We start from the raw sequence: 21,711 nt of genomic DNA on the forward strand, positions 1-21,711 counted from the left end.
AAATATCTGTTGACAATGCATTCTGTTGACGTTTGATTTTAGCTATCAGAAAAAAAACATTAACCTCCACTTTGGATAGAAAGAAAACATCTTTTTTAAAAAAAAAAAAAAAAAAAGAAAACTTTCACTGTATGTAAAGGAGCATGTAACCGTGGTTGTTTGCTGAACAGCACAATGAAACCATAACATTACCAACACCAATGTGACAGAGCTAACAGTAGCTTTTGGGATCAAAAGAACCAAAGAAAAGAGGATGAGAAAAATGGACCAGTTTTGTGAAAAATTAAGAAATAATTAAAACTTGACCGATGTCCGTTGTTTTACAAGTAAGATGATGAAACAAAATGAGTCCAAGTCTGTCTGTACATATAACACTGACAATAATATTTCCAGATCCAAAAGCGCCCAGTTTTGGCTAAAAAGTAATTGAATGCAGGACAAAAATACATCTGCTGTTTTTAATCAAAGCATTTAAGAAGATTGACACACCTTAAGACATCCTAAATAAATACGAGTGTAGATGCATAGTTTTTATAATTGTAACATTATAAAAAATAACGATCATACATTATTGAAAAATGTATTAAAGCTTAGGACATTTATGTTGCCGTTGCAGCCTTGTTTTATCTCACTGATTAACTTGTCTTTATCTGTGCACTTGAACTCAGTGAGTCGTTTGATTCTCACAAATTCTATTTTACAGTCTGTTTTTTTTTTGTTTGTTTGTTTTGCATTAGATTTGTTTTTTCACCGTTTGTCTGACTGGAAATTCTCCATCTGGACATGCAAGTTCTTGCCTGACTCTGCCTCATTAACATGCATGGTTTACTTCTGGGTCCAACATTATTTTTGTTCATTGGCTGGCATACTGTGGTGATTATTTTTTTATTTGGCAGTTTCCTTCCACCACTACTACTACTTGGATTACATCCAGTTGTATTTGTCTTTTAATCGTGCATTGGTGTCCTCGTGCCTAAATTACTGTAAAACTCTTCTCACCAGTGTGACTCAAGATAAATCATAAATTTCACACCTCCTGGTTATTCAGTATTCATCACTAAGACTTTTCACAAAACCCAAAGTAACATTACACCTGCTCTTTACACTGGTTCCCAGGAAACTTTAGAATATGTTTTAGAGTATTCACACTCATGGACTAAGGTCCAAATGGCAAAGAAATTGATTATCTACATCAACTTTTAACAAAACACGTTCCATCTTGTATTGATCCCAAAGTCAGAATCTGTTGGTTGTAGCTTAAAAGCTGCAGGAGTATTTTATAAGATGCTTTAGGGACCAAAGTTTCGAAAACCTGAACACCAATTCTGAGCTGGACTTGTTTTTAGCCCTTTATCTCAAGAAGATATTCAGCATTCTTATACTCAACCCTAAACCACTACTACAGTAACACTACCCTTGGTCTCACCACTTCCCTGTCACATATCCTTATTCCTTCTCTGAATTTTGTTCACAAATTGTAAGAAAGCCACACCAACTTCCTGTGCCACAACAGAACACACTCACCTCTTTTCGACCAATGAGACGGTTTTAAGGAAGGAAGTGACATTAGATAACCTGTGGACTCAGACAGTTCAAATTCGGATATCCTCACTGACATTTAGTTTTGGATACTGGTGGACGTGAATTGGGGTTTTGGATTGAATTTTCTCAGAAAGAAGATGTTTTATATTAGATATCATATGAAAGGATATTTGCAAACGATTACAGTTAAACCAAAAATATCTTGCTATCAACATTCAAAGTGTTCATAACCTCTACCTAAAATTGAATCTCAATATATAAAAGTATATTTTACTTTCACAATAAAAGTAAAATATACTTTTATATTTAACTTTTGCTATTTTTACCATTGCAGCAACACATCATCAGTAGGGTAAAACTAACCTGTCTCACAACGGTCTAAACCCAGCTCACGTTCCCTATCAGTGGGTGAACAATCCAACGCTTGGTGAATTCTGCTTCATGATGATAGGAAGAGTTGACGTCGAAGGATCAAAAAGCGACGTCGGTATGAATGCTTGGCCGCCACAAGCCAGTTATCCCTGCGGAAACCTTTCTGACACCTCCTGCTTAAAACCCCAAAAGTCAGAAGGATCGTGAGGCCCCGCTTTCACGGCCTGTATTCATACTGGAAGTCAAGATCAAGTGAGCGTTTGAGCTTCTGCTCCAGCAGTAAAATATACTTTTACTTAATGTAAAGTAAGTAAAAACAAATATTGTTTTTGGTTTTTACAAACAAAAAATATGTTGGTCAACATTTTTACAAACATATTTGTAAATGTGTTTGTTTGTTTACAAATATGTTTTTTTTACGTAACATATTATATTACGTAAACGACATAACATAATATGCTATGTAAAAACATAACATATGTAAAAAGAAATATATTTTGGTTCAATTATAATTTCTCAAAGCTAATATGAAATTTTCCTTCCCCACCAATCAGGGAGCATGAATTATTCAAAAGTGTCTGCTATCAAGTGAAATGTTCAGCCTTCCGGTAGCTTTTTATCTGAACTCAAGTTCATTTTAGCAAATTTAATAAAATTACAGGACTTTGTCATGTTGTACATTTTTCCATGCCATGCCAGATGATTTGCTTAAATGGCTCCTTTTAGTCAAACCTCAGCTTCCTGTCTAAGTCTTTGTGGCTTCCACTACCATCAACAACTCAACCATGAATATGGCTGAGTGGAAATTAACCTTACATAAAGATTGAAAAAGTTCTTATTCATGTCAGACTGATTTAAGTAAAAATATGTTCTATTAATCTGAAAATAATTTAAAACTTAATTTAATTTATTTACTAATCATCCCAGTGAAACACATTATGTAGGTGAATTATGACTGAAGCCTTTGTTTATTTAAGATTATTTTCCAATTACAGCTAATGAGAAGACATCATTTGAGATTAGAATATTACAACAAGACAATAAAAACACTTTTAATACACAAATGTGGGCTTGATGAAAAGTGTGTTTTATATCTTGTTCTTCTCAAAAAGTACTTTTTAATCTGAGAAACCGGCCTCATCGGAAATCATTCTTATTTATTGACCATGGCCGTACTTTAAAGGTTAAAAACTGTCTGTTTGGACATTTGTGTTAATCCCACCTGATATTGTCACGACATTAAACAAAAAGTCTTGTGACTTTGATGCACAACACTTACTGCCAATAAGTATTATTACAACCAATAAAAGATCAACCAGACCATTTTTTAGAACTTTTTTTTCCCATTAATTTATATAGTCACAAAACTTTACTAAATGGAGTTCGGTCTGTGTTGAAGAATCATTTTTCAAAAGGATAGCAAATAATGGCTTTCAGAGAAAATTGTGAAATGTATTAAATGTCAAATTTTCTGAGCTCATTTTCAAGCGCTACAAAGGATAATACTGACGTTTGGACAGCACTGCGTTTTATGTAACGTCTATGGCCCCCACCCCCGCCTACATATCCCAGAATCCTCAGACATTGTTTATTTAGCCTGCACCCCGGCTGCTCTCTCTGAACAGGACTCTGCTCCACTGCCAGCTGTTATTTAGTAATAATGCGCTGCTTACATGCATCCTTAATTCTTTACTTCAAAATGAAGTACACATTCGGCTGAACCTGCGCCGAGAGCCGGAAGGAGCAGAACGGGAACATGAAATGGAGATAACCCGGGTCAGACCGTCGCTGTATGGAGAAATCGGTAAGTAGCTTACAGTGTGTGACTAACCTGAGATACCAGTTTATAAAAAGATTTGGCCAATGATTATGTGAGCTTGGTAGATGCAGTTTTATGTTAGCGTTCATTTATTGGCAGGGAACCTTAGCGTGGTTTCTTAAAGTAGTGATAGACGGAGAGCATGGCAGCAGGCTTTAAGCTCGTTAGGAAGGAGAAAAGTGTTTGAAGTCGTCAGTAAGGGCGGTCGCCCAGGGCGACATTAAAAAGCATGGGGCGCCAGATTTAAAAGGTGCCACTTATTTGTCAGATTTGTCTGGAATATTTTTCTATTGCTTTTAAGCATTTGCACTCAATGCGGAGTATGTGCCCAGTGGCACAAAACATGGCTGTGCACTATATGTGGTGCACATTAGGTGCGCCAGGCACCAAAACTATGATGGAATAAATATTTATAGTCTGCATCTTCTATATCTGACAGATGTTTGTGTATTGAACACCCTCAGAGGGAGCATATTATATTATATTATATTATATTATATTATATTATATTATATTAAAACATCTCAGAAAGTACTTAGCTGCGTCCCTGTATGTGCTTCATGCTTGCAGCTGAGACTAGGTTATGTGAGTCGAGGCCCACTGAGTTGCCCCTGGGACAAATTGGTCACCATACCAAATCATATAGAATAAACTGAATATAAATAAATAAATATCTACTGCTTGACCTTTATCAGAGTGTCTTGGGTACTCCATCTGGCGAACCACAAACTCTTGTCTCTGTAGTGTAAATATAGATTTTGATAGGAACTTTCCTGCAAACATTGCGTGGCTAAATGACTGTCACTTGAGTTGTAAGATGGTTGCTGTATAACACCACTGTTTGATGAAGAAGCAAAATGCTCAAAATGGGACCTTGACGCTGCAAAGTGGTGCAATGACAAAGAATTAAAGTCTCCGTCGTCTTTGTGTTTTTGCAGTGTAAGATACAAGCTATACTTCATGCCTTACCCACATAGAAATAAAATCGGATTTGTCCATTATTATGAACAATGATAATAATAAAGTTGTGACCACGAGATATTAAGTCATGCCCACAATGTCGTGGCCATGATTTTTTTTCCTCTCCCACATCACTAGACAGGCTCCGTAGTTACAAACAAAACAGAACCCCTAAACTGACATCAGCAAGAACATAAACAATGTTCTAGTAATTAATGGCGCAATGTGATTCTTGTTAATCAGGATCAATCAAAAACAAACTTTGAAAATGCAGCAATGTGAGTTCTTTTGTATTTATTGTTAACTTTAAAGTATTTACATATGAATGGACGTCCACCAGGAAAACACTGACATCTCCCTAAAAGGAGCATTAAGCCTTCCTAGAGATTTCGCTTGTCGGTTCCAATGACGTGTGACGTACTTGCGTGACGATAATATAAATATCCAAGATGGCGTCGCGGCAGAATCGCTTCAAACTATAGTTACATTTCAAAAAGAATGAGATACTACGGCCGGTTGCAACATGTGCGGAGCTTTAATCACAATATACTGTAAGTCTAAAATACATTGACATCCTGAAACAGTTCGCCACACAGCATGTGACTGATTTATACGAACGTAAAGTGTTTGATACGTTGCTTAGCGACGGCGGTGACCTTTTGGGGGGGAGGGAGGGGAGGGGACAGCGACACCTGCCATGAATGTCCCAGGTAACGTTATTGTACTCATGTTAGCGCCATCCTGTATGAATAATCTCCATCTCATATTAACATTTACAGTCTTATTCGCTAAATTAGGGTATGGGTTGCGACGAGGTTCGTTTGTCACATTAAAAGCACCTTTAGAAAATAACATTTAAGCAAGTTCTTCATGAGACCCACAGTTCTGCATTAAGAATGTTTTCTTATTGGTCTGATGTAATATTCCAATCTTAAATGTCATGTTTTCATTAGCTGTAAGCAAGAAATCATCATTGTTAATAGAAATAAAAGCTTTAAAACATCAGCATGTGTGGAATTAACCTATGTATTGTGTACAACTTGTGAGTTGAGTTACAGAAATACAGGAGCTTATCGTTAATATTCCAATATGTCCAATATGACTGTAGTTGATGAGGACTGCCGGAGTGATGCTCGCTCAGATGTAAGCTCTTGTAGACTTCTAGCTACATATTTTGTTGACGGAGGGAAGACTAAAATGACAGAGGCGAAAAGAAATAACATCTGAACGGGCGTTTTCCACAGCTGGATGCGCCCTGAGTCTTGAAAGATTGTTCCTTGTGCAGACATTTGCATTTCATCTCAAAATGTTCATTTGCCAGAGGGATTATTATTTTTTAAGCCAACTTTAATTTCGCTTGAATCAAATGCAACATGTTGCATCTTTTGGGTTAAAAAGTTTATTTAAAAACTCGACGAGAATCAATAGGAGAATCAATAAGGAATCAAAACGATAAGTGATATCAATTCCCATCCCTACCACAGTGGAGGCTCTGTGGTGCCGTGGGAAGCTTGTGAGATTGGATGTAAATGTGGTACTTTAAATAAAATTCTGCAATACCTGCGCACTTCATAAAAGTGAATTTATCTTTAATATTTTTGCACATTTACGATAAGAGGTACCAATAGGCGTAGAGGACAACGTACGTGTGTATCTGAAAGATCAAACTGGACAGCCGAAGACGGATCACAGCCCCACGCCTCAGACATGAGCAGGAGTGCTCAGACTTGTTTTGCTATTTTGTGTCTGCAGCTCATGGCCTCGGATTCTGGACGGACCGGTCAGCGGTGCACGAGGCCGCCGCGCAGGGCCGAGCCCTGCAGCTGCAGCAGCTAATTGAGGCGGGCGCTGCCGTAAACATCGTTGCGGTGGACTCCATCACTCCGCTGCACGAGGCCTGCATACAGGGTCAAACCCAGTGCGTCAGGCTGCTGCTGGCCGCTGGTGCACAAGTGAGGTGATCCCGGTGTGGTTGTACACATGAAAGTGGCTCGTCTAGTGTTTTTTACATGCGATTTCGGGGCCGTCCTGCAGGTGGATGCCCGGAACATCGATGGAAGCACCCCGCTGTGCGATGCCTGCGCAGCCGGGAGCTTGGATTGTGTCAAGCTGCTGTTGGAGTACGGAGCAACCGTCAATCCTCCACTCTTCACCTTCTCTCCTCTTCACGAGGCGTGCATGGGAGGTACGGGCTCATGCAGACAGCGTTGCAAGTCAGCAAGATATGCAATCTCGAGATAGGTTATCATGCTCACACTTCCTGGGGGTTCTTTTGAAAATCCTCTCAAAGCTTTCAAGGCGTTTAGTTGATTCCGGAAAATGTTTTTTATTTATAGTGGATAGCTACAAGCCATCTTAAGCTTTATTCTGGTGTTTTAATTTACGGTACACAGAGGTGTTGTTGAAAAGTCGAAAAGGACTTAGCTAGCTTAGACATTTCCTCTTTCAGCTCTTTTAGGTTTTGTTAAAAAAAAGAAAGTCATTGTTGTGTTCTCTGTTTTAGATATTGCTCACGTAGAGCTGATATAGATGTACAAAGATGTAAAATTAATTCATTTTTTAAATTGCTGTAGCACAAACCTGTGCTCTAAATTTCAGAAAAAATATATTTGTTACCTTTACCTCCTTGACAGTTTATTTATTTATGTGTCCTTTTTTTTTTTCATGTACACATTGTACTTTTTTGTTTCTGCTTAATTAGATTGTCTAGAAATGTTTACATTTTGCAATAAACAACTCCCTTTTTCTCTTGGGTATAAACATAATTTAACTCAAAGACCTTATTTTGTTAACCACTCACAATCAAAAGCACAAAATGATTTGCACGTTTAGTAAGACCTGTCAGTACTTCATGAAATGGCAGCTGGAAAAAAAAACAAACTTCTATCCTAAACTTTCCCATTTCAACAGTTTGAGCAATATTTAGGCTCTTTAAAACTAGAGATGTGATGAAAACATCGGAACAAGGACTGAAGTTTATTTTCCCACCATGCTGTGTGAAGAGGATGACATGGGAAGTAAAAAAAATATATATATATCAACAACTGTTTTAGCATCTGATTACAATGCCACAAAAGTTGACAAAAGACCAAACGTCACCTTGCTTTTTGATTTTGAAAAGTCAGAGAGTGGCTCACTGTTTCCATGCCTCTAATAAAGATACCTTGCCTTTCATATCAGGTAACTCAGACTGCGTTCAGCTGATGATCGATCGAGGCGCCTTCATGGAGGCTCACGACTGTCACTATGGAACGCCGCTTCATGTAGCGTGTGCCAGGCAACACTTCGACTGCGCCAAAGTGCTGCTCATTGCAGGTAACTGAGCCGACCCCCTCCAAACAGGCTGGCTACCATTTTGCGTCATTACAATCACAAACGTCAGTGTAGACTATTGGAATATTATGAGATCCAACCAATACAAAGTAGCGCCCCCGCCACCTCTGACGATATGTGCGGAGTTGGTGTCTAGCTAAAACGGGGACCTCTGAAATTGTTGTAAGTTTTTTTGCAGCTTCTAACAGCAAATACAAACACAAATGTATGCCACACCTTTCACAGTTTTATCAGTAAAACATTTGGAAATAATCCATTTTACTTTTAGCTTACAGTCATGTGCTGCTTTGTGTTGGTGCATCACACAAAACCCCAGTAAAATACATCAAATTACTAGAAAGTGTGGAAAAGTTAAGTTGGCATGACCACTCCTGCTAAGTTCTGCACGACCAGCACACAAACATAAATGCCTCATCCAGGAACAATGCAATTTCCTTATTTCTCCCAGGAGCAAACGTGAACGCTTCCAAGCTCCACGAGACGGCCCTTCACCACGCCGCTAAAACCAAGAGCGCCGATCTGATAGAGCTGCTTGTGGAGTTCGGGGGGAGCGTTTTCGTTCGAGACAACCTGAACAAGAAGCCAATCCACTACACCGGCGTGGGCTCTCCCTCCTACCTCTGCCTCGAGTTCTACGAAAGTACGTGTTCTCACTTGAACTGACCGTTCCTTTTACAGGGCGAGAGCTTCGGCAAATACCAAACATCTGGTGTTTGCTCTTTCCCTCCTCAGATACGCCCCTGAGCCTGCAGCAGCTCAGCAGAGTGGCTTTGAGGAGGACTCTCGGCACAAGAGCGCGCAAAGTCATTTCGGAGCTGCTCTTGCCCAAGAGCATCACAAGATTCCTCTCCTACATGAAGCCTCTTGTCATTGAAATATGACCCCATCTGACAGACTTAAGCGTAAATCTGTGGAGGATGCAATGTGGCAGGCTGTTGAGAGAGCAAAAAAAAAAAAAAAAAAAAAAAATCTGGACTGTAAAACTAGCCAGATGTTTTAAAAACAGGCAGGCTGGTTGAATCTAGAGTCTAAACACTCAATTACCTTGTCTAATTAACAAGTACATCTCCTTATTAAAGCAGTATGAAACACAGATTTCCGTTGTGTTGGCCAGTTCAGATCTTTTCTTCAGAAATGTGTATGAAATTACAGAAGAAGTCCTTGCACTTGTTACTGCAGGCCACCTTCCTTCCAATGTTACAGCTGTCGCCTGGAATCTGGCGTTTCATGTTTCTTGGAACTGCTTTCCACCGAAACGATTAGTTTGAATCACGGCAGCACGGACTTTGGAGCACCACTACTCATTTAGGTGGGGTGGAATCTGTGTCTACGTCTCTGCTAAATCAGAAATATATTTGCTTGGGCATCATGGCGTACTGTCCTGACTTCTAGGAAACAAAAACTCTCTATAGAGTCTTATGTAGAGGCAAACATTATGTGTTTTCCTCTTTGTTCACTTTATTTAACATATATTCCAGTCCCCAAACAACCAAAAGACGAGGTTTTAATACAGTGGAATACATACGTAGCTTTTTTTTTTTTTTTTTTCTGGAAGTTTTATTAAAGTCTCTAATGATAAACTGACTCTAAACAAATGTATTGTTCCATTATTAGCACTGTATAATCGTGTGTACTTGTATATATTCTGTAACTATATTTATTTTTTATGTAAATATGTAAATATTTATAAATAAAGCGGTCATACCTCTATGAAGTTCATGGAAGTGAAAAGAAAACAAAATTGGCATATTAAGAATTGCTTTACATCTTTTGTTTCTAATCAGTCTTTAATTTTTCTTTAGATCAGTTGTGTCGTGATTTGTGGAGGTGATTCGTGGATCAAGGCAGAAACGGGAGTGAGTGTTGCTGCAGGTTCAAATACAGTAGTGTGAGAAAAATTTTATAAACGTTAACGCTAGCTAGAAACTCTGAAATATAAATACTGTGTACTTTTTGTAAAAATAAAAAAGAGAACTACATTAGAATGTAACATTAATCCGGTTATCTGATTAAGCCTGTAATATCTCAGAGAAAATAACTATTAACTTTGTACTTTCAAAGGAAAATTAATCGGTGTTCAACTCCACCTCTCTCTAATACAAAGTGAAAATTAAATTTATTCAGTAACTTATTTCACTGTTATACTCAAAGTCTGAAAGCCTTTAAATGTATTAAATATGATCATTTTTTCCCTTAAATCTCATGAAAACATGAAGTTTCCGATTAGAATTACGTCAGATCGATGAAAAAAATAAATAATGAAGAAACGTGGGCTTAATACCAGCTTAAATGTTATTTTCAGAAGGTACTTATATCTGGCGAATATGACTGTATCATGATTACTGTTTTACTCATAAGTAAATAAATCTGTAATGGCAGATATTGTTGGTAGAAAAACAATAATAAACCATGCTGCTCTTTTTGAAACGCATGAATAGGTCCATGTCATTAGAAGCAGATAAAACAAAGAAGCTCAAGATCAGATAAAAGCAACTGCAGTAAGTCAGAAATGAACTTCAGACCCCACAAAACGTACTCTTGGTGCACTCCCATGATTTATGCATTCATTCTGTCTGAGCTGCACTGCAGCATGACTGAACATGAAAAACAATTACTCGGCTCAGGCTGTAGCAAACACTGAAATGCTTGTCTTGATTGTGAATGAAATAGCCAAAAAAATTCACATTGATTTCAATATTATTGGTCTGCTAAATTACAATGTGAGCATCTGAAGTCAGTGTTTTACATAAAAACTCAAAAGTACATGTAAAAAAAAGGGGGTGGGAAAAAAAAAGCCAATTTAAAACAATATTTCTAAAATTAAACGTGATACAAATCAGAAATTTGAAAGAAACGGTGGTCTATAATTGGATATTAGACCCTGAACACATATTTTATTCATATGATTTGACTAGAGGAGTCTCAACAGGATTTGTTATGGAAGTGTTACCTGACTGTGGGGTTGCATATGGATTAGGAAATAGGAGAGTCATTGTTTTGGTAAAAATAACAGGAGAAACTAATCACAGTTTCTCCTGTATAAGCAGGAATAGAAATATAAATATGGGTAGTTTCTATACATTTAATAACGCGCCGTCTTCCCCCGAAATGAACCAATATGCTTTCAGAGTTCCTTCTGCACCGGCGGCTGATCGCTACAGATTAGAAATCTGAGCTGAAACCACGACTTTGGGGCTTCAACCCCAAAGTCGTGGTTTGTTTCGAGATTCTGCTTTGAAAATATAAATCATTAACCACAGTCCTGAACGGGTCAAATAATGTCCAACATGTCCCAGAAAAAGCTATTAAGGTGTTATGAAATAAATTCAATAGGGTTCCTGTTTTATATAAAAATTCCACACTTTTCCCAGCTCAAATTTCCAACGTTCTCAAGCAGACTGTGATCAAAGCTTTACTGGTGCAGAATTACATAGATGGAAAAAATCTGATTGTTACCTTTATGGTGGAAAAAATAGACAAACTAGTGAACACATACAGAATAGAATAGTATTACTTTATTCATCCCAGCAGGGAAATTATTTCGCAGTTACAGCAGCATAGAGACAAGACACACAACAACCACCACCACTGAGTAGCAATTGTAGACAAGATAAAATAAGAATAAAATATGACATGCTGTCAATATAAAAAGAGCAGTCCTTGCAAAGATTCAAAAAATGCAGATACAGTATGTATATGTAAATATATGTACAGCAAGTGTGCCACGGTGCAGTTGTGCAAAATTGGACTGATATATGAACAAACAGGTTGACAAATGGATGGGTAAACAGAAAAACGATTAACGAATGGACAGATAGGATGGATGATTTACAAACTGATTAGAGAACAAATGGATGGACAAATCAATAAATGCATACTTGTAGAGGGTGGGACAACAGAAAGAGAGTTTAAATTAGAAAATGCTCTTATCCTGACTACAGCTAAACTTTTCCAAACTGCAAAAAAAACAAACATCCTGAATTTAGATGAAGAAATCTCAGAGAAAGAACCAAACTAGGAGAAATATCACAATGTGGAAGTACTTTTAAAGAGCTATACCCAGTTTTCAATGATCCGTTATCCACGTAAGATTAGAAAAAAAAGAAAAATCAAAGACACCAATTTATAATCAAGAGCTTTCCAATTGACTGTAAAATGATTCAGAAAGTCAAGCTATTCAGAAGTCTAGCTTCACTTCCTGAAGTCTGAGTCGGTCATTTGATGCTACTTTAAGCCCAAGCTGTTTATGACATGGGGGATGGGAGGGGTCAGGTGCTCCTAACTGCAGAGAGGAACAGGATGACAGAGACGAAAACCAACAGCAAACCACCTCCTCTGTGGACTATTAACTGATCCGAACACACTGAGCAGACCGTCTCCTGCAAACAGCACGTCCATTTACGGAGAAAGAGGGTTTTCAGTCAGACTGCTATTGATCATTTACAGCTGAAGCCACCATCTGCATGTCAAGCAGTTTGTCGCTTTGTGAAGGTCTTCTCAATGTTCAGGAGGAAATGGGATTATTGAGAAACTGTTTTAAAAAGAAAGGCAGCATATGTAGGACTTCAAGGTTTCTGAAGGTTCTGAATGTTATTGAAGAAGTTTGTTGAAGTTTAGAGATATTACCTGGTCACAGCGATGATGTAATCCATCTGCAGAAATAATCTCATTTCCTTTTAGGGGAAGGGGAGCAAAGAGGGAAGTCAACTTTGTGTCTGTTTCTCATTTAGGCAGTCGGCTACTTTTCTTTCATGTTGGTTTCCTTATATTTGCCAATGGTAAGAAGCAGAATTATCTTATTGTTTTAATGCAAATAATAATAATAAGGCTGAGTATGACATCATTTTCAAAAACTGCTCACTGTCAAGTTAATGACTGATCAATTTGGCTACTATTTACATATATGAAAATGATTTTTTTTCCCTTTTTTGCATGTGTATCAGGTTGACATTATCCTTGCAAATCCTGATTTCTTCTTTCAAGCAAGAAATGCTTCTGACTCAACTGAAGTGTTAACAAGCTGCTGTCAGCCATTAGAAAAAGGAACTAAACCTGCATCAGACTATTTTTTTTTAACCAGTCAACCACACAAAACAGGAAAAAAAAAGCCCAAATTTCAGTTCAGGTCATTATCTTTTAACACTTGCGCAACTCTAAGTTGTAAAAACTCAAAGTTCTTTTTATAAAAAAAAAGTATTTTAGAGAAATGCAGTGACACTGTGTTTTAGAAAACCCATCAGTAGCAGGAAGTGGCTTAAGGGGTCAAAGTACAACTGAAAAGTGAATGCAGTGCAAACACCCCCCAGCCAATAACACGCAGTACAAAGAGTAACGAGCAAACACGTTTTACTTATTTTTGCCATCCAGCTCACAGGTTTTCACAGATTACATTTATATACATTTTTATTTCAGTTTTTATTGAACATAGCAATATCTCGATTGCTATCTTGCAGCAAACACTTTCAGACCCGTGTGAAGCTCAGATGTCACCTTGGTTTCGTCATCCCTTTATCTCGGACCAGATAACTCAACGTACGGCTTAACGCACGTTAAACACATCGACCACAGAATGAAACTTGAGAGCAACAAGTGGTGTAAAACTTTTAACTCAGTCAAGTGAAATGGATCGCCTTTTCCTCTTTTTTTTTTTTTGTAAACTAAATACATGTTTTTAAAAAAAAACAACACAAAAACACATTTTGGACGGGGGGAGAGGAATGGGAGCTTCAGTGCAGCTAAAAAGACAAGCATGATAAGAGCAATGAGACAAACTTGACTGACAGGACACATGCTGAGGATGCGTCTGTCAGAGAGAGGCCCCTGTTTGGGTCTGCCTACACTCCGGTTTCCTTCCTCCTTTGTGATCCCTGTAACTTCTGCTCCAGCCTGTTTTTGGACAGCGTCTGACGCCGGAGCTTCGGGCCGGGAGGTGGCGGGCAGTTCTCGTCCGTCTTTTCGTCACAGGCAGGAGAGGGGAGGACGGGCTGGACTCTGGCTGGAGCCCCCTGCTGTTGGGTGATTGCGGTGCGCAGACAGTTGAGCCACTGCTGTTTGTGGTAAACGTCGCTGACGTGCAGCGTGTGCGACTGGCCGTGGGACGGGTCCATGGAGCTCACTCGGAAAGCGTTCTTAGCTGCAGAGGCATAGGAAGCAAAGAGAGGGAAAAAGTCAGAAAAATAATGTTATTTTGAGAAAACAAAAAACAAAAAAACACACACACCATTCCTTGGCCAGAGGTAAAAGAATCAGATACTTAGCTTCACATTTTTTAGATTAGTTTTATTATTTTTTTGTGTGCTTATTTTCATCCCCAAATGTAAAAATAACAAATATTTACATATATTATATATATTTCCCTGCACGTTCAATAAAGGACGTAAAAAACATAAACTTCTTGAGTATCAATAACTTCAGTGTTGTCTGCAGGATCGTCTTTTTGGAACTGGCATCTGCATGAACACTGAGGTGAAGGTGAGTTTTAGCAACATTTTTTGCTTTTCTCTGCTTTTGTTCTAGAATAATATCAAGACCAGACTGAATCGTACTGCAAGTTCAAGAGTGGGCAACAGAAACTGGTGTAAAAGTTACTTTGTCTGATGAATCATTTTTTTGGGGGACCCCTGATATCATCTGTGCAGAGAAGAAAGGCTGTGTGCTGCTACAATGAGTTCAGTCTCATGCCCAAACCGAAGCACCACTATAATACAGTCCATTGTACTGGATGCAACATAATATTACACGTTTTTCACAGATCATAACCCGACTGAGTACCTGCTGTGAGTTTTCACAGCACGGCTGAACACAAAAACTAGACCTGCAACTAGCGATCGTATTAGTTATTGATTAATCTGTCAATAATTCTGATGATTAATCGGATAAAATAATTGGCCTATTCTGCAGATTTTTCATCTAAACTATTTCATGCAATATTAGAAATATATTAAAAGGTGCAAATAAACAAATAATTTAATCTCTTCTATAGTAAGAAAAAACATTTTATTGTCTAAAATGCAATGACGATGCATTCCTTTAGTGAACGCTTGGTTATTTCTAGCAAAGGATTCATCTGCAGCTAGAAAATACTTCTAATATCAACATGTGAAAAGCTCAGTTTACTGCTTTACTTAACATCAAGACAGTGTAGGGCTGATCTGCTGATTATTTTTGGATTAACAACTAGATATCAACAGGTGTTTAATAGGAGTTTTTTGTCCAGAATTCGAACTGGCTGACGCTAAAACAATCCCGCTTGAGGACTTTTGCATAGAACATATTTATAGACAAAGAAGGTGTTTTTTTTATCTTAAATGCTAAATGTACATATATTTGGTAAAGTTTTGTCTTAATTACTGCTCCGAGTATGTTGTTCTTTCAGCAAATGGCATTTTTTTGAGTCCGTATACTCCAGTTAACGATTAACCGATTACTAAATTAGTTGATGATTATTTCAATCATAAATTAATCACGATTAATCGTTTCACCCGTAGCGGAAACCGTCATGTACGAAGCAGGACTAAAGAACAGCAGACCTGAAGGAATAAGTTGGAAAGCAACACAACCCCCTGCAGCGTCACTGCGGAGCACAACTCTACTTACCTTTCTCTCCATTTGTGAACGCCCCCCTGAATGACCCGCCTAAGCGGACCTCTCCGTCCTGGAGGTCCTCCAGAACCAGGTCTCTCACTGGGATGGGCTGCCGGTACACCTGGAAGCAGCTCCTGTCGTTACGCGTCACCGGTCGGGTCAGAACCAGCAGCTCGGAGAAGAGGAACACGTGTAGCCTCTGGAACACCATTTTAATGGAGAAATAAGCTTATATTTACTGTTTCAGAGAGAGGTGAGGTGACGAGGGGGGCAGCCGCCGTTCTCACCGAACCGCTCTTGGTCCGAAGCTCGCCGTGACACAGCAGGGTCTTACAGTCGTGTATGAGAGGGTCCCACTGCTTTTCATCCAGGAACTCCAGTTTGTCTATGTAATACTGGCACTCAGACTCCCCTTTCGTCACGTTGATGTCGGACAAAATGTCCTGAATTATTGTGACCTGGATCCCAAATGGAAGAATGATTTGGAAAAGCGGCAATGAGTAAAGTAGAGTTCCAGTCAAATGTTTACATACGCTCATCATCAGCACGAATGTTTCATTCATTTGGAGCTCTTAGTGAGTTATGTGAATGATTGTTGTTGTGGTGTAGAGAAACAATACAACTCTAATGAGTTCTAAAAAGAAGAACTGGGTGAACATAATTCTCACAATGTCAAAGCTCATATATATACATGCATCCAATATTTGAAAAAAAGAAAAATGTCTTTCAAGACTTTGCATAAAAGCTACACATTATATGTAGTCAAAATCAAGCTTCTGGCATAATTTTAGCAACTCTTATTGCTTTTTTAAGAACTCTTGCTACACTGCTGCATTTGGGTTACATAATTACTTCACAATGCACACAATCATAAAAATTTTATTACCTAAATATATCTGTATGTATGTGTGAATTTTATGAATTATATTGTCTGAGCTACTACTTTTGAGTCTATTTGTCTCTCATGTGACTTGACTTGAATTGAACCGAAATGAATTAAGCACAGTCCCAGGGTTTCTGCAGGTGTCACCGACTCAAATTTAATATGTTGTGCTCCATCTTCAGCATACTGGATCAGCTGCAGCTGGATGATTTATTTTTTTTAGGCAGGTCTGTGAAGACACTGTTACAGTAATCCATGCGACAATAGATAAACGCATGGATGACTTTCTCTAGATCTCGCAGGGGCACTAGTCTTTAAATCCTGAAAATGTTCTTCAGATGACAGAAGATCGACTTTGTAACTGTCTTTGCGTGACTCTGGAGGCTCAGGTCTGAGAAAACCACAACTGTAAATCAAAGTGTGTGTGAAATCACCACATGTCACATTAGACATGAGAACCTACCGCTCTCTCCAGACTGGTTACATCGGGGTGATTAGGAGGAGTGTGCCTGAGGATCTCCTTCAGCAGCAGAGGGTACTTCACCAGACGTGAGCGCGGGATGTCCAGGAAGCTCCACAGATCCAACTTCCTGCTGAAAGGCGACTCCAGGCAGCGCTGCAGGAAGTCCTGCACCCGCTTGTCCTGTTTCTTCTGGTCCAGCAGTGCTTTGGCTGCAAGCTGGTTGCTACAGTAGTTTTTGTAAGCGTTCAGGCCAGGAAGCTAAAAGGACATTTTACTTTTTAGTGCACTGAAATAATATATGTCGCATTACGTCTTCCTGCTTGCATACTTACCCAGTCTATCACTATCTGGCCGATCTGATCTACTGTTCCATCAGGGCCTGTTCCCTCTGTGAGCTTCATCGTTAAGTCTGCAGAAAAAAACAAAGATCACCCAATAAGGAGCAGTTGCTAGGAACAAATGGGGCTTTAAGGGACAGGCTGGTCAGCAGCAGCTCACACTCATGGAGGGGGATGTATGCGTCCAGGTCACCAAAAATGTGAGCTAGTTCCTCCTGGGTCATGATGGAGAGCTTGAGCATGGGGTCGTGGTAGGCCTAAATGCGGGAAGCGCCATAAGAGGGTTGTGAAAACATTTAATACGAGATGTTTCATTTAATTTGCAGGACGTTTTCCCAACCTTTCGTGCCAGTTGCAGATCCTCGATGAGGTCCTGCTCGCCCCTGCAAAGTTCATAAATTGCCTGCAGGATAAATATAATCTATTAACCTTCCTGTTTCCTTGTGCCATCTTGAAAATGTTGACTCACACTACCTCTTGTCTTTTGATTTCCTTAGCAGAGAAGGCGCTCTTCTGATGGATGTCCAGCGTCTCTGACCACAGCGTGCTGTTCCTGCGTTTGGTGGGAGTCATAGCAGGGGCCTTGCTGGGAGCTTTGAGAGTCGTCCCTGGCGACTTCCCATCGTTACGTAATGACATGGACTGGGGAGAAATGGGGAAATACAAATTCACACGTTTGTAGGAAAGACAGTTACACCTTATTTTATGGTATAAATGTGTGAACAGGTCAACGTTTACCTGAATGGACTGGCCGAAGCGCCGCACTGCTCCGTTTTTCGACGGAGATATCAGGTTGACGAGAGACGAAACTTTAGCCAGGGTTCGCACTCGCTTATTACTGGGCTCCTGGAAAATGCCATCTCACATTAGCTCTACTGAATTAATATATGAAATCGTCAATATATAAAGTCACTCATTCCATCTTTAGGTTTTATTCCACAGCAATAAATTAAGATGATATTTGAATTTTTTGAGAATGAGTGAGCACAGAAATGCCTATTGCCCACAATGTAATGAAAAGATTCAACTTAACAGTTTTTTTTAACCTTTAAAATAACATGTTTAGTTATTATGTGTAATATATACTGTATATATATTTTAATGTAAAATTCTGGTCAAGGAATTTGAATGACGTGGTGCTTGTAATAAGATTCGGTTTATGTGTTTAGACCATTTGCAGCTCAAAGAAACCAAAATGCAGGTCAGGACAAGTCTAGCAGCTCCTGCAGCCTCACAAAACAGGAAAGAGACTCAATAGTACTTTCCTGTTAGAACAATACTTATCAGGTCATACGGATTCTTCAAAAGTTTAACCACTCATTTAGACGCGTCAGTCTATGAATGTAGACTGAATAACTGTATGGATTGCAGCAATATCGAAGCAAAAACAACCCTCAGAGAGGAATGGCATGTTTAAGGTTTTCTCTTTATATTTTCCTCAGGTAAAGTGGTTTTCATGTACAAAGTTTTAGCAGGCTAAATCTGAGCTCGTTACATGTGAGATCTGAGTCACGCAGATGGATTATAATGTACTGTATGGATTCTTTCAATAGAAGATCTGTATCGAATACAGAGGATGATAGCTCACCTTGAGGTCAAAGCTGGAAAGGCTGACGGTGTCATCCTCTTTATCTTTGCGCTTTCTTTTCTATAGGAGCAAAACAAAAGGTTATTGTTTATTTTCAGACACCCGATTAAAGATAAACAGAACAAATTTCATGTAAAACGTCAGCGTCTTGCCAAAGTACATATCCACCGTCTGTAAATGGAAAGAGTTGGTACAAACAGTTCAACTAATTAACTTCTAGGTTAACAGGATACAAAAAAAGGATGTAATAGATAGATAATTATTTACATTTATCTGGTAATCTCATCATATAAGTCATTAGTAAATAAAAGCAGCAGCACTGTCACATAAACTCACTAGACTGAAGTCCCAAGGCGTCCCTGGAGTGAGGAAGGTGAACGAGCTGCCTCTCTGCAGTGACAGTCTGCAGGAAAAGACACAAATGTTCTGCAAACATTTCACAGTGGAAACAAGTGAACACCATCCGCACAGTAACAATACAACTCTAATGAGTTCTAAAAAGAAGAACTAAACTGTAAACCGCACGACAGTTTACACTTTATAAGCTTGTAAACTGTCTTATAAATTTGGCAAGTCAAAATGATCTCAAAAATAGAGAGGGACACACCCTATTTTCAAACTCTCCTACAGCTGCAACTACATGTTGCAGCTGTAGTAGAAAGGATGTCATTTTCATGTCATTTCATTAACTGAATGATGTTAATATTTAAAGCCTTGTAGGAAGTCGTTCAGCTGTGTGGCTCTAAAAAAAAAACAAAAAACGGTCCGTTATATTGACCAAACAGTGAAGCTACAAAGTGTCGTGACTCTCAGAGGGAGCCATCAAAAGCCAGCTGTACAAACTGGCCCAGTCTTATGCTTGTGTTCATCACATGACCACATTTTATAAAGACATTCACCGGCTTTTTGCTCTAGTTTAGCATACTAGGTTTGCTTTTATTGTGCAACTTTTAAGTTAGTATCTTGTTATATATTTTAAGCTATTTTTATCTAGTTATTTATTTTTTCCCCCAACTATTTTATTGTTGTTCATATTTTAAAATGAGTTTATACTTTGTGAAACACTTTAATGATGATTTGACATAATATTTGGCACATTGCTGAACGTTTGTAGTTGCTACATGCTGTGAATGCAGTGATCCGGCTGAAGAAAACTCCTTATCTAACTCCTTATACTATTTGCATTTATTAAAGTTGACAAATACAAAGACAATTTGAATGCATGACATAGTCTATCACTTACTACAGTGTAATAGTTCAGCTGCAGAAACGATTAAACTGTTGATCAGAGTTAAAATATGTATTCCACTTGCTATGTTATTTGAAGATACACTGAAAAGGCTGATACTTATTACACTTTTCTTTGACCTGCTTGTTTTCGCTGATTCAAACTGTTTTCATTTCCTATCGACTATAAAATATCAAACCAAAGTAAACATTTTAAATTCAACAATAAACTGATTAATCACTAAATTATTTCTGCTTATGCATCCAAGCATGTTCCATACCTTTATCTGATTTCATTCATCTCAAATAAGTGCATCAAAATATATTTCTGGTTGACGCATAGTTTTTAGTTTTGGTGCAGTTAATAAATGAAAAAATAAAAAAATAAAATAAGATTTTTGAAAATTTTCCCTGTCCATTACCAAGAGAATCTTCAATAATCACAGATTTGATATCTTTTACAATTTGATAGTCAGTTGGGCTGAATAATGTTAGTAAATTCTATTGCTCGAAATAAAATAAGCAATTTTGTAATATTTTCTGACAAAAACAACTCCTTGTAACTAAGCTCCATAATTAAGAGTTTATAAGATGACTTCATAAACAATCATTCGAGAATTCAATTGATTCTACCTTTATTACTTAAGTTGTAAGAGGAATTATTGTCATTATTAATTCTTTTTTATTCACTTGAATTTTCTACAAACACTTAATGTTATTAAGTGGCACATCCGAGGAATCTACGAGGCGCACCTGAAGGCATCATTTGCCAGTTAATGCCAGCCCTGCCCGTCTCAGTCGACGAAGTGGGGCTATTATCACGGAATAAACCTATTTTTTACCTAGGTGTTTTACTACTTAGTGCTACCAAATGATGAGCGGGTTTTTTTTTGTTGTTTGTTTTGTTTTTGCAGCTACGTACGTCGAGTTTTTTCTCCGCAGTCTTTGCGGGGGCGACGGCTCTGCAGCGCTGATAACACTCGTAGTAGACGTCCTCGATGAAATCCTCCGCAGTTTCTGCTTCTGGGTTCCCACCGTCCTTCCGCGAACTTCCTCGTTTTCTTCCATTTTGTGAGTCAGTTAGTTGTCCAATATCCTATACCGATGTGTATTAATGAGTAGATGGTAAAAAACTAAGTCCGAGTGTGTGAAAAGTTGCTTTATCTATACAAAGAAAACACGGAATCAATGACAACACACACACACACTGGACGGCGGAAGTTTGAATATGGCGGATTATTGGAAATGGACCAATCAGGAGAAAGCTCAGAACTTTGCTCCTCCCACTAGAATAAATAAAAACCGACAAGAAATGGCTGAAACTCTGTCCTACAAAAAACGAACTTATTTCTGATTTCTGATATAAATTAAATGGAGTGGATGTCTGAGGTATTTTTCTAACTACTATTATTACATTGCCCTAACAAAAAAAAGAGTTATTTACTAATTTATTTTCGCTTTTATGGTGCAAACCTTTCTTGTAATCTTTTAAAGTAGTTCTAATAAGTATTATATTTCTTGAAGGTCCCACAATTATTTTGGGTGCTTTTCTTCACCGATTGTTGAACCATTAGTCTCTTAAACTCAAGGGTGCTATATTGG

General features: G+C 38.4%; 2 protein-coding genes and 1 long non-coding RNA gene across 3 annotated transcripts in view; 2 read left to right on the plus strand and 1 right to left on the minus strand.

The window, feature by feature from the left end:
* Window positions 1–165: 165 nt before the first annotated feature.
* The window catches only part of LOC114155965 (uncharacterized), a 34,298-nt gene continuing 12,752 nt past the window's right edge, over window positions 166–21,711 (plus strand). The window contains exons 1-2 of the long non-coding RNA XR_003597877.1: window positions 166–1,998; window positions 15,795–15,802. This is a non-coding gene — a long non-coding RNA (uncharacterized LOC114155965). The remainder of the gene's footprint in view (window positions 1,999–15,794; window positions 15,803–21,711) is intronic.
* asb13b (ankyrin repeat and SOCS box containing 13b) lies at window positions 3,371–9,771 on the plus strand. Its single transcript, XM_028036113.1, has 6 exons — window positions 3,371–3,718; window positions 6,446–6,645; window positions 6,728–6,878; window positions 7,874–8,008; window positions 8,475–8,666; window positions 8,759–9,771. The coding sequence occupies exons 1-6, from the start codon at window positions 3,676–3,678 to the stop codon at window positions 8,905–8,907; spliced, it is 870 nt and encodes a 289-aa protein (XP_027891914.1). The 5' UTR covers window positions 3,371–3,675; the 3' UTR covers window positions 8,908–9,771.
* LOC114155918 (neuroepithelial cell-transforming gene 1 protein-like) lies at window positions 13,356–21,349 on the minus strand. The gene is made up of 12 exons (XM_028036072.1): window positions 21,032–21,349; window positions 19,219–19,285; window positions 18,883–18,942; window positions 18,033–18,140; window positions 17,769–17,936; window positions 17,635–17,697; window positions 17,455–17,551; window positions 17,289–17,365; window positions 16,957–17,214; window positions 15,898–16,068; window positions 15,623–15,809; window positions 13,356–14,159 (listed from the first exon to the last, which is right to left on the minus strand). The coding sequence occupies exons 1-12, from the start codon at window positions 21,175–21,177 to the stop codon at window positions 13,861–13,863; spliced, it is 1,701 nt and encodes a 566-aa protein (XP_027891873.1). The 5' UTR covers window positions 21,178–21,349; the 3' UTR covers window positions 13,356–13,860.

Source organism: Xiphophorus couchianus, chromosome 2 (genome assembly GCF_001444195.1).
Source record: "Xiphophorus couchianus chromosome 2, X_couchianus-1.0, whole genome shotgun sequence".
Classification (NCBI taxonomy): domain Eukaryota; kingdom Metazoa; phylum Chordata; class Actinopteri; order Cyprinodontiformes; family Poeciliidae; genus Xiphophorus; species Xiphophorus couchianus.